General features: G+C 40.3%; 1 protein-coding gene and 2 long non-coding RNA genes across 3 annotated transcripts; all 3 read right to left on the bottom strand.

The window, feature by feature from the left end:
* Positions 1 to 1810: 1810 nt before the first annotated feature.
* On the bottom strand, positions 1811 to 2866 carry LOC115553302 (uncharacterized). The gene is made up of 3 exons (XR_003978424.1): positions 2839 to 2866; positions 2673 to 2749; positions 1811 to 1905 (listed from the first exon to the last, which is right to left on the bottom strand). It is a non-coding gene; the product is annotated as an uncharacterized LOC115553302 (long non-coding RNA).
* A 1536-nt stretch (positions 2867 to 4402) lies between these two features.
* On the bottom strand, positions 4403 to 5726 carry LOC115554348 (putative nuclease HARBI1). Its single transcript, XM_030371038.1, has 2 exons — positions 4972 to 5726; positions 4403 to 4861 (listed from the first exon to the last, which is right to left on the bottom strand). The coding sequence occupies exons 1-2, from the start codon at positions 5682 to 5684 to the stop codon at positions 4408 to 4410; spliced, it is 1167 nt and encodes a 388-aa protein (XP_030226898.1). The 5' UTR covers positions 5685 to 5726; the 3' UTR covers positions 4403 to 4407.
* Positions 5727 to 7019: 1293 nt separating this feature from the next.
* LOC115553444 (uncharacterized) lies at positions 7020 to 7644 on the bottom strand. Its single transcript, XR_003978458.1, has 3 exons — positions 7508 to 7644; positions 7245 to 7313; positions 7020 to 7115 (listed from the first exon to the last, which is right to left on the bottom strand). It is a non-coding gene; the product is annotated as an uncharacterized LOC115553444 (long non-coding RNA).
* Between the last annotated feature and the right edge of the window lie 4857 nt (positions 7645 to 12501).

The raw sequence follows: 12501 nt of genomic DNA, 5'->3' as shown, positions 1-12501 counted from the left end.
ACCCAGTGACTCCAAACCAGTATCCACTTGTAGAACTAAACGCTAAGAATAGGACACACCACTTTTTATGGTATTTTAGTGCTTCCTCTATTTTATATGAATATTAAGAAGCAGGAATGATCATATTTCTTTCAATAGCTTCCATGCCACGTGACCCAGTGACTCCAAAGCAGTATCCACTTGTAGAACTAAACCCTGAGAATAGGACACACCACTTTTTATGGTATTTTAGTGCTTTCTCTATTTTATATGAATATTAATATGCAGGAATGATCATATTTCTTTCAATAGCTTCCATGCCACGTGACCCAGGGACTCCAAACCAGTATCCACTTGTAGAACTAAACCCTGAGAATAGGACACACCACTTTTTATGGTATTTTAGTGCTTCCTCTATTTTATATGAATATTAATAAGCAGGAATGATCATATTTCTTTCAATAGCTTCCATGCCACGTGACCCAGTGACTCCAAAGCAGTATCCACTTGTATAACTAAACCCTGAGAATAGGACACACCACTTTTTATGGTATTTTAGTGCTTTCTCTATTTTATATGAATATTAATATGCAGGAATGATCATAATTCTTTCAATAGCTTCCATGCCATGTGACCCAGGGACTCCAAACAAGTATCCAATTGTAGAACTAAACCCTGAGAATAGGACACACCACTTTTTATGGTATTTTAGTGCTTCCTCTATTTTATATGAATATTAATAAGCAGGAATGATCATATTTCTTTCCATAGCTTCCATGCCACGTGACCCAGTGACTCCAAAGTAGTATCCACTTGTAGAACTAAACCCTGAGAATAGGACACACCACTTTTTATGGTATTTTAGTGCTTTCTCTATTTTATATGAATATTAATATGCAGGAATGATCATAATTCTTTCAATAGCTTCCATGCCATGTGACCCAGGGACTCCAAACAAGTATCCAATTGTAGAACTAAACCCTGAGAATAGGACACACCACTTTTTATGGTATTTTAGTGCTTCCTCTATTTTATATGAATATTAATATGCAGGAATGATCAGATTTCTTTCAATAGCTTCCATGCCACGTGACCCAGTGACTCCAAAGCAGTATCCACTTGTAGAACTAAACCCTGAGAATAGGACACACCACTTTTTATGGTATTTTAGTGCTTTCTCTATTTTATATGAATATTAATATGCAGGAATGATCATAATTCTTTCAATAGCTTCCATGCCATGTGACCCAGGGACTCCAAACAAGTATCCAATTGTAGAACTAAACCCTGAGAATAGGACACACCACTTTTTATGGTATTTAGTGCTTCCTCTATTTTATATGAATATTAATATGCAGGAATGATCAGATTTCTTTCAATAGCTTCCATGCCACGTGACCCAGTGACTCCAAAGCAGTATCCACTTGTAGAACTAAACCCTGAGAATAGGACACACCACTCTTTATGGTATTTTAGTGCTTTCTCTATTTTATATGAATATTAATATGCAGGAATGATCATAATTCTTTCAATAGCTTCCATGCCATGTGACCCAGGGACTCCAAACAAGTATCCAATTGTAGAACTAAACCCTGAGAATAGGGCACACCACTTTTTATGGTATTTTAGTGCTTCCTCTATTTTATATGAATATTAATATGCAGGAATGATCATATTTCATTCAATAGCTTCCATGCCATGTGACCCAGTGACTCCAAACCAGTATCCAATTGTAGAACTAAAGCCTAAGATTAGGACACACCACCTTTTATGGTATTTTACTGCTTCCTCTATTTTATATGAATATTAATATGCAGGAATGATCAAGATACATTCCCAGTCTCCTTTCTTGGCCTTTTCATAACTGTTGCTGTCCATTGCCAAACACAGGGCATGAAACCATCGTTCACAGTCATCACACTGGACCTGTTAAAGTGAAGAAAAACCAAAACATTAATTATTTTATTTCTACTTTTTCTATAAGTATGTTTACATGCTTGTGTCAGTTGGCTTTCTATTAGCTGTACTCCAGTGTCTACCTACTTGTTATGTATATGTTGAAGGGTAGTGTGTTGAGGGTCTTAAGGATCAGCACAATCAAATCAAACAAATAAGTAAAATATAATAAGTAAAGACTAGGCTACATTCAGCCAAACCAAAGTCCTTTGGTAATGCTAATGGTCGGTAATGGTTTGGTAATGGTCGACACCATACCTCACGTAACTGAGGGACTAGGACAGCACATCATAGTTTCTGTCCCTCTCGCCTCCCCTATCCAACTAACACACATCGCTTATCTGTTAAGGTACGGCCACACTGCACGCGCGTTGGCGTTGAAAATCAGCATTTTTGCATGGGGAACCATTGGTGCAGGCGCGTAGACGTGTTACACACGTTAAAGCGGTGCGTTAGTGGCGTTAGACGCTGCTTGACACAGCGGTGCGACGTTGTACTTGTAAAACAGTGAATAAAGAAAACACCGTGCAGCAATCACCTATTTCCTAAAAATGATTATGCTTTATGCAGCGGCAATACGCCTTTAGCTTTGATATTTCAGCGCAACTGCGTAATTGAAAGACTAGTGAAATGTTTGGTGCGGCCACAATACGGACGCGTGAGGACGCGCCAATAGCGGCGGCGTCAGAGTCTACATCACAATTCTACATTGGAACTGCTGCTTCACAACAACTCACCCAGTCTGTAATGGGAGGTCCAGATCCCGGAGGCTTCACGGCTGCACACATTGCGCAACAAGTGTGCTCATCAAAGACTGAAACAAAATAGTAGAATTTTTTTTTATTTATTCATTTACATAGTAGATTGTAATTATACTATATGTGTGCTTTACAGTATATGTACCTGATGCCTTTAGGATTTCGAGAGCCAGGGCCCGTATCCTTAAAGATTCTGAGAATCCTCTCAGAGAGCTCCTAACTTAACCTAAAAATTCCTTGCCAGGAGTTTTAGCTTAGAAGTGATTCCAGAACATTTTCAGTGAACTCTGAGCCAGGAATGGATGAAAAATCCTATCTTAGTGAGGAGGTGTGGTTGACCCCGTTGCTAGGTATGAGTCATCATTTCAAAAGCCGTGATTGGTTGATCCTACAAGTTTGATGAAAATTAACTTGTGGTGATAATGAGCAAAGGATGTACCCTCAAATCAATAAACATAATTATACACTCTAATCGTATGCAGACTATAATTGTAAATAATATTTCACATTCAAGAAAATATCTGGAAAATGAATAGTAAGCTGTAGGGGTTATAGCCTAACATTAGAATCTAAAATATGTGAAAACTTAAGCTCATTACACCCTGTTCAAATAATGATTTGTGTCTCATTTGCTCATATTAATATCCTAGCTGGCATATTTTGTACTTTCACTTCCATATGGACCCCATTGAAAACAAGATGGCCTATCTCAAGGGGCTGTCCTTAATGAAGTAGAAATTGCAACGTTACAACTCAGTGTGAACTTAACAAGGGTAACACAGCTCAGCTTTTAACAATGTCTGTGATTGCTGGCTGGTCTATTTATGAAGGCTTGTTAACAAATATCCTACAAACACAGAAAATGGAGAAAAAAAGGAATCGCAAGCCGAACTGGACTGAGGAGCAATGTTTGTTGCTGGCCCAGTTGGTGAACGAACATAAAGGTGTGTTACGAGGAAAATTTGGCCCAACTGTCACTAGCCAAGGCAAGAGGCGCGCCTGGGACACAATATCCCAAACAATCAATGCCTCTTTTCCACTGGTGGTGCGGACAGGCGACGATTGTGAGAAAAGGTGGTATGTGCTGCAGTCCAAGGCAAAAGATGAGATTGCAGCACACAAGCGGGAATCCTCACTCACAGGTGAGCAAAATACTATGGCCTACCACATAATCTGGCAACTTGCTCCTGCTGGCAAAGTTAATTTACATGCCTAAGTACTGTGTTCATTGACTGTTTCTTTCTAGGGGGTGGACCACCTGCAAAGCGGCTGTCCCAGGTGGCCGACACTGTCTTTCAGGCCTGGGACACTGAGGTCAGTGTCACCGGGCTGCCAACAGGCATTGACACGTCAATGATGCAGGCCCTTGAAATGCAGCAAAGGTAGGACACAGGGTTATTCATATCAACAGTGTTTATTCATTGCAGAAGCCATTTCATGTGTTATCCATGCTCATTGTATTAAATTAATTTAATCAAAACAATAATTAAACTAGGCCTATGTATTTCTGTAGCATTGAGCCATCACAAGAACCGGGCCCATCAAGTTTGCCGCCTGAACCATCTGCAGCTGCTACTCAGGATAGCCCGGCGGATCAAACACCATTCCCATCCGCAGCACCTGCTCCGTCAGCATCCCTGCAGGAGAGAAGATTGCAACCCACAATTGATGTGTTTGAACAACAAAAAAAAGTCCTTTCCCTTCAGGAGGAGTACTACCGCCTTAAAATTGAACACCTAAAAAATAAACCATTTAGAGATTGTGTTCTGTGTCTTGCATTTAACAATTGCAGGTGATGTGCAGTAAAACTGTGGTAGTTCTTAATACCATCACAAGTTCTCAAATGACATGGGGCTACAGCTAGCCTGAAATGTAAATTTGTGAAGTTTGCCCTGTAAGGCAGTCCACTCTGGGCTAGGTTCCCCTGTGGAATGTGAATATCTTCTTCACCACCATCCTCATCGTTGTCTCCATCCTCATCCTCATCGCCATCCTCCAGAGGTTCTGCAATCTGTCTAACCTTGCAAATATTGTGTAATATTGCACAGGCTATGATGACTTTGCTGACTTTTTCAGGCCTCAGCCGCACCTCTCCGTGGAGAACATGAAAGCGCCTCTTAAGCTGCCCTATGCCACGCTCCACCACCGCTCTTGTTGTCTTGTGGGCCCTACAATAGAATACAGACCTTTAATTATTTGATGGAAATATTGCACTACTTGGATGCTCTAACATATTGCTTGCATTTCATTTCCATGATTTTTGTATTGTTTGGCTTACCTGTTATAGTTTAGTTGGGGCCCTTGGCGTGGCTGGAGGTAAGGTGTAAGGAGCCATGGTTTGCATGGGTAGCCACTGTCCCCTAACAAGTGGCAATTAGCTGGCACATAGCGTCTCTCAAAAAGCTGTCTGATGCCACTCTCGGAGAGCATTCTCGCATCATGTGTGGAGCCTGGCCATTTAGCCACAATGTCCAAAATCTTCCAGGCCGCATTGAACACTATTTGCACATTGATGCTGTGGAAATTCTTCCTGTTAACAAAGACAGCCTCGTCCTCTGATGGCGCAATTATTCTCACATGTGTTCCATCAATTACACCCACAACGCCAGGGAATCCTGCAATGTCCATAAATGCCCTTTTATGTGTGTGTAAAGTGCGGGCATCCAGCGGGAATGAAACAAATTGTGTCACAATATTAGGTTGTGACAAAGCTGTCAGTGTTTGGGTGATGACTCTGCTGACGGAGGATTGGGACAGACCCAAGTCATCACTGCTGCATTGTTGCATTTTCCCTGTTGCCAAATACCTCAGGGTTGTGATTACTTTCTTCTCCGGTGTAATAGCGTTGTGGCGTCGAGTTGGTGAAGTAATTGCATCTCTAAGGAGATCCACCACAAACATGATTCCTGCACGATCCAATCTGTAGCGTCTCAATAATTCCCTGTCATCCAGTGTTTGCAGGACATCTCTCCTGCCTCCTCTGTTGGCCATTTTGTGCAGCTGCTTAGGGTAACTCCTAAGCCACTAAAAGTCCTCTTCCCTGCTCTTAGCAGATCTTCCCATCGCCGCCAATGGTAATAAGCCCTTTTAAGCGCTAGGACTCTTGAGGAATAGCTTTTATATTAACTGGGATTTTCGTGTCACTTTTAGGGGAAATTCTAAGAAAACGTCATGCCTCTGAGAATTTTCTTAGAATTTGGCCGCTAGGAGCCACTTTTTGCACAAAAATTCTTTAGAGATACGGGCCCAGATCTCTCCTCTCCTTTTTCATGGCCTTTTTGGATGTCTCAAATTTAACATCTGGGATCTGAGGAAATGCCTCCATCACTGCTTTTGCCATCTAAACAAAAAACACTTCTGTGGGTGTTTCTCCATTGGATATTAAATACACAGATACTGACATCAAACATGGGAAACATTTTACTGAAGAATTTGACTAGAATGTGACTAGAATGCCTCCCAAAACATTTAACCGATTTGTAACTTGTCAACTGTGGCAACCCGGCCGTTGCCAATTAAGAAGATGAGGAGCACCTGAGGAACCGGTGGAGAAGCAGCTTAAATAGCCTGCTGCTCCACTCATTCGGGGCTCTCTCAGCCATGTGGCTCGTGCTGAGAGGGAGCGACGGTCGCGGGAGAAGCCGGGAGCGGGAGCCATGCTGACCTCACGACGGACCGGACCCGGAGATCCCTCACCCTTTTTACCCCATAAGTGGAAGAACTTTCGTTGTCTTTTGTTTTACTTTTTTTAAGTGGTTATACGCAATAAAAACCATTGACCCACACCCTATTTGGTCTGTCTCCTTCGGAAACCTCAGCCGCCGACGATCGGGGTTGCCACACAACACATTGCATTTTACGTTTGCCTAATGTTATGAAATGTAATAATCTTTCACACACATTTCGTACATGACATAATGAACACAAAATCTCTTTAGCTTACCTTGACAACAATGACACCGCAGCTACTTCCATCCTGTTGAACTGGGTGGCTCATAACTCCCCCTTTCCACCTAATATCCAACCAGTCTTCTTTGCCATGGCGTGTCCTCCGCATCCTTAAGTATTCCCTGAATAACGTTAATTTTAATACACTTTAAATAGGGATTTTGTTACAGTTGGTAACTTAAGTGAATAAACAAAGTTTGATGGACTGGTGCAGATCAGCCATAAATGTTACTGACTGAATACTGACCTCTACACAATTCTCATTTACAGCAGTTGTCAGTGTTGTATGTGAATATTAATGTAAATAACTGTTATTCACTTTAAACATTTAGATATATTTGTATTAGAATTTTCAAAACTAGCTGAAATGTTGATTTACTGTATTCTTTTAGCAGCATGTTCAGAGTCCTCAAGCTCTGATGACAATCGTGCTGGATCCATCAGAAATACTGTGCTGGTTTCTGCATTAATGTACTGTGACAGAACAAAGAGGAACATAACTATTAATATTACACTAATAGTTCAGTGGTGTGCATTAAAAGACTAATAATACAGAATACAAAAGTATCAAATAAAAAAACCAACAATAAAATAATTACAAACCAGTAAGTTCCAGTGGTTGCCGTTGACTAGCACAAATGACAGAACAGCTTCATAGTTGTCAAAGTTTACCTACAAGACCAAAAGGATGAAAACAAACACATAGAGAGTCTAAAATAATCAATAATCTCAGGTAATGTACTTGATTTGAATTTTGACTTGTTGATTCTCAGACAATCTTTTATTCCATGTAGCTAATATGACCGTGAACCCACCCCCACATCATCACCATGCACAAGCAGACCTACAATCACCAAACACATTACCTTTGGTAAACTGTGACGAGGTAGTTCAGTTCTGTCACTGAACAAAATCCCACCTGCTGAGTAGTGATTCATAATGTAGACGGTGTCCACCACATTGAATGTGTGGGCAGCAACATGAAACAGGCCCTCAATAACCTGGCAAAAACAACAAGATAAAATAAATAAATGATAATTATCCAATTAATAAACTTTCTAAAATTGGCTGTACTTTCCAGCATTTTAAGAGTATCAAAGTATCTGAACACTCTTGATATAAGTCTTAAAATGCTAGATAAAGTAAATGTCACAGTGCCGAGTGAAACTGATACTTAAAATCACACAGTCACGTACCTCCCCTGTCAACCACTGGTATGGTCGAAGTGAGCATAGCTCACTATGGTGAATAAGGATGCTGCGCCCCTTAATCTGTGAAGGGAGTAGTGCAACAACCATTTCTGTGTCCCTCTTTTTCCACAGTAATGTTAACTGCAAGAAAGAATTACAAGGAAATGCCAATTCAATATTGACACTAGAAATGAAAAGGTCTTGGAAAACAAAGCCTTATCTTTGGAAAACGGCACAATTCTAGCATATACATAATATATATATTAGCATATAATATTTTTCCTTTTAGTGCTACCATGACAAAGTTTCCACTAGGCAATATAACATTTGAACCGGCAGCCCTTTAAGCGGATACACAACTTAGGTGGTTTCAGATGTAGTTTAAAAATCAAGCTTGTGCTGCTACAAAACAGTTTTGTCTTTTATCCCCAACTTTGTAAGGTTGGAGGGAGAATTGTCTTGTTTTGTCACAGTATGTATACATACATACATACATACATACTACAATACACTACATGTTGTGTATTGTGCAGATTAAACAATTACTCAACTTATGTATGTGCTCTCTATTTGATGGTATTGCCATTATTTCTCTTTCCTACTTTGGGACCACAATAAGAATAAGAATGGCATTTTGTGTTTATCTTTTCAAGTTTTGCCTTTCATAGCAGAGCTGCAATGTCAAATTGTTCTGTTCAAATAAATTTAGATCAAATAAAATGTTTGCCTTTATTTGAATCTGATACTGCCACAGCAAAGAAATATATACTATATCTATGTATCTAAAGAACCATTTAAACACATATTAAGTGTTAAACAATATTTACCTGTGCATCTTTAACTTGTTGATCCTGAGCCTCTTTTCTTTTCTTCACTTCTTTGGCATGTAGGCTCCTGGGGTTTGGTAGTTTTTCTGGTGGATTGAAGTACTTGGACTTGGACTTGGACTGACCTGTAGAGCTGTCCCGCTTCTTCCACTGTTCTTCATGGTCATCATCTGGCCTGCGAGAACTTGTGACTGTTTTATCCAGAATCTGAATTGGCAGATTATGTTGCTCAACGTGCTCTACATATCTTCCCTGCATTGAGGCAAACATTTTGGATATGAACTCTGCAGGTCTCAGGTACTTTTTTTTTAACAAGATAGAGTGTTTGACCAAACCAAACCAGAGTTCAACATGGCAGTTGGTATCCCTGGTTTTTTCTCTTCCATTTGTTTCGATGGTTGTGCATTTTCCATGCCGTGACAGATCCCCAAGCAACAAACCACCCCACAATGGGAAAATTCCCATATAGTTTTTAAACAGCACATTGATGACACCAGGACAGAGGTAATGGTTGTTTATGCCAATGCCAACAGGATCTTCTGTTAGGATGTCACACTGTGCTTGGTCACGCCTGGCTTGAAAAGCATGCGTAAAAGGTGACTTTCCAACAGCACTGTTAGCAGATTTCTCAGTGTTGCTTTCCTCCTCTCCCATCACATGTCCACTTTCTTCCAGCTTTATGTCCTGGATTTTCAAAACACACTTGTCGAGGTATGTTTTGCTCTGTTTCACCAAATGAGTGTACTCCTCTGCATCAAAAAGCACACACATATGATAAAAAACCTCATGGGCCACCTGCATACTTGTGCAGTTCAGGAGGTAAGCAAAACTGAATGTTGCATATTCTTGTATGCCTCTGTCTTCTGTTTTCCTGCCAAATGCTTGTGACACAGCCTTCATGATATGTGCAGAGCACAGATGCAGCACAGTGAACTTGGGAATCTGTTCACTTTGTCCAGACACTATTCCAAATGCTCTGATGAGGTACATTGAAATATTCTCCTTGTTGAAGGACAGAAGCACGCTGTTAATTAGAGCCCAACTATAATCAGTCTCAACCTGTGTTATTCGTCTTTTTGTTGTATGTGACAACTTCCTCTGGAATTCCATTAGCCAATAGGAAATGGATGGAATGGAATGGCTGTTGGTTATGAGTTCTGTGACGGGCAAAGGAGGCTTATCCTTGCCCATGCCTGGCAAAACTAGAGCATAATACAGTACCCTTTTGTTTTGGTCAGGAATTTTCTGCACCACACCACCTGTAGCATCAAGGTAGAGGGCTGTTGGTGTTTGTTTTAAATGTTGAGCTAAAATATTGATTCCAGTATCAGTTTGTAAATGTACAGCAAAAGGATCAATTTGCAGGCGCTGAAGATAGCCTTTTGAGGATGCATGACTGCTGCTCTCTTTAATGACCTTTTGTGTAAGCATGAGTTCAAGCATTACATCATCATGGAGCCTTGCACTCTTTTTAACCTCAGATGAAATTGTCTTTAAGACATCCTTGGTGAGGCTTCTGGTGAAATTACCAGCCATGATCTCTTCCACAGGTGTGTTTTTTAACATGCTGTAATAATAATTGCTGACACCATTGCTTACAGCTTTAGCAATCTTTCCTCTTCGTAGGTATTTGGCTGGCCTAAATTTTCTTTGGTTGTTACGGTGTCTGACTTCACCAAAGCGCAAAACTTTAAAACATATTCTTTTATCCGTTGATTTTGGGCTGCTTTTTTTTGAAAAACTGTAGACAGCCTTGCATCCTTCAAATGTACAGCGTGCTGAGGCACGGAAAAATGGGGATTTTATTTTACGGCTGTAACTTCTCTTCACATGCTGATACTTGAAAGCAAGTGTACAAGATGGATTTTCTTTTAAAAATTCATCATACAGTACATCAGTCCATGGAGGACGTAGACGTTCCTGCCCATGTTTTGGTTTTAATTTGTTCCATTGTTTTCTAGTGATTGTAATTCTGAACATTTTTGGCCCTGCTTTGCACCTTCTGTAGCCTGTTTGTTGATCTGATTTAGTGCATTTTGATTCTTTTCCTTTCCTTTTCCTTTTTTGCTTAGTCTGGTCCACAGTCTCCTGACATTCCTCTCTGCTCTCTTTTACACTGTCGCTGTCAGTCTGAATAATATATATTTCTTCATCTGCATTGTCCCTGTCTTCTTCACTTGATGGTGTCTGCTCTTCTTCACCTTTCTTGCTCAAACTTTCTCCATCCTGCTCAGTAGCCTGAAATCCTTCTCTCTTATTTTTTTGGGTCTGTGTATTGTTTATTTCGGGACCTTCTCTGTTCTCAACAGTCTCTAGATCAGACAATATATACATGTCTCTACCATCTGTACTGTCCCTGTCTTCTTCCCTTGATGGTGTCTGCTCTTCTTCACCTTTCTTGCTCAAACTTTCTCCATCCTGCTCAGCACCCTGAAGTCCTTCTCTCTTCCTTTTCTTGGTCTGTGCATTGTTATTTTCAGGACCTTCTCTGTCCTCAACAGTCTCTGTATCAGACAGTCTACTCATGTCTCTACCATCTGTACTGTCCCTGTCTTCTTCAATTGTTGGTGTCTGCTCTTCCCCTTCATCTTTCTTATTGTCCCTTTCTCCATCCTGCTCAGTACCCTTTCGTCTTGTTCTCTGCCTTTTCTTTTCTAAAAATTAGGACATTGTTGGAGATATTATAATGGAGATATGGCTAACAAGATACTTACAACACCATTTAATTTGTAAATTGAGTCAAAGTATAAATGACAATATGACAATAGATAATAATAACAAGAATAAGAATAATTAATTGTATTTTTAGGGCGCCTTTCATGACACCAAAGGTCACCTTACAATGCATAGATAAAAACAGTAAACAGTAGCAGTAAAAAATAGGGGTGCAACGGATCACAAAACTCCCGGTTCGGATTGTGTCACGGTTTTTGAGTCACGGGTCGGATCATTTTCGGATCAACAACAACAATAAAGATAACAAGACAAATGTGACTTTAAATAAAATCTTCAAATGTGTAAAAACAAAATAAAGTGAAAAATTAGGTAATAATTCAATTCAAAAGGATAGTCAATATTTAAAAAATTGCAATCCGAGGCATTATTCCTTCTTTTTAACATGGATACTAAATAATCCCTAACCATGGATTTACAATTCAGGATGTCTGCATTGCCTTGGGAGAGTGTTGACTCTAAACTCTCCCCACATCTTCTTTTTTTTCATCAAGTATGGTAGCGAAATACAGTTCCTGTCGTGTTTTACTTGGCATTTTGTAAATCCATTGATTTCGGTTGGAAGACTCATTGCTCATAGCAAAGGAAGGTTGGTTGTAGTCTTTTCGCTCGGTTCTAGCCCTACTGTTGATACGGAGAAACGAGCGAAAAAACTACAACCAAACATAAACATATCCGCTTCCGGTTCCGGTTTCCGTTTAAATTTACGGAACGCCAAATAAAACACAACAGAAACTGTATTTCGCTACGATACTTCATGATGTTGTTAATACCGGAATTGTCCTTTAAACATGCGCTGATCATGTGAACGAACAACTGTTTTTTTTTATCAGCCGATCCGCGGATCACTTGCGTCCCGAACCTTGAGGGTTGATCACGGGAAACCCGTGAACCGTTGCACCACTAGTAAAAAAGTATCACATCAATAAAGACAGGAAAACAAGAGACATGAGAATGAAGGATAGAAGGAAAGTGCACGGAACAATGATCATGCACCCTAGAGCATGCGTCATGGCAAACACGATTCTAACCAGGCACGGCGTTATGGGTGGGCCCGACGGACCAGGGACCAACCACTGTTCAACGGGCCCACCCGAAACTTTTCTTGAA

This window comes from Gadus morhua, chromosome 11 (assembly GCF_902167405.1).
Source record: "Gadus morhua chromosome 11, gadMor3.0, whole genome shotgun sequence".
NCBI classification, from domain to species: Eukaryota; Metazoa; Chordata; class Actinopteri; order Gadiformes; family Gadidae; genus Gadus; species Gadus morhua.
This window is presented reverse-complemented; position numbering and strand designations above follow the sequence as displayed.

Excerpts from the sequence above, each read along its gene's own strand:
- LOC115554348 (XM_030371038.1), bottom strand. The coding sequence starts at position 5,684 with ATGGCCAACAGAGGAGGCAGGAGAGATGTCCTGCAAACACTGGATGAC. Across the intron at positions 4,862-4,971 it reads CCCCAACTAAACTATAACAG|GGCCCACAAGACAACAAGAG; the intron begins GTAAGCCAAACA and ends ATTCTATTGTAG.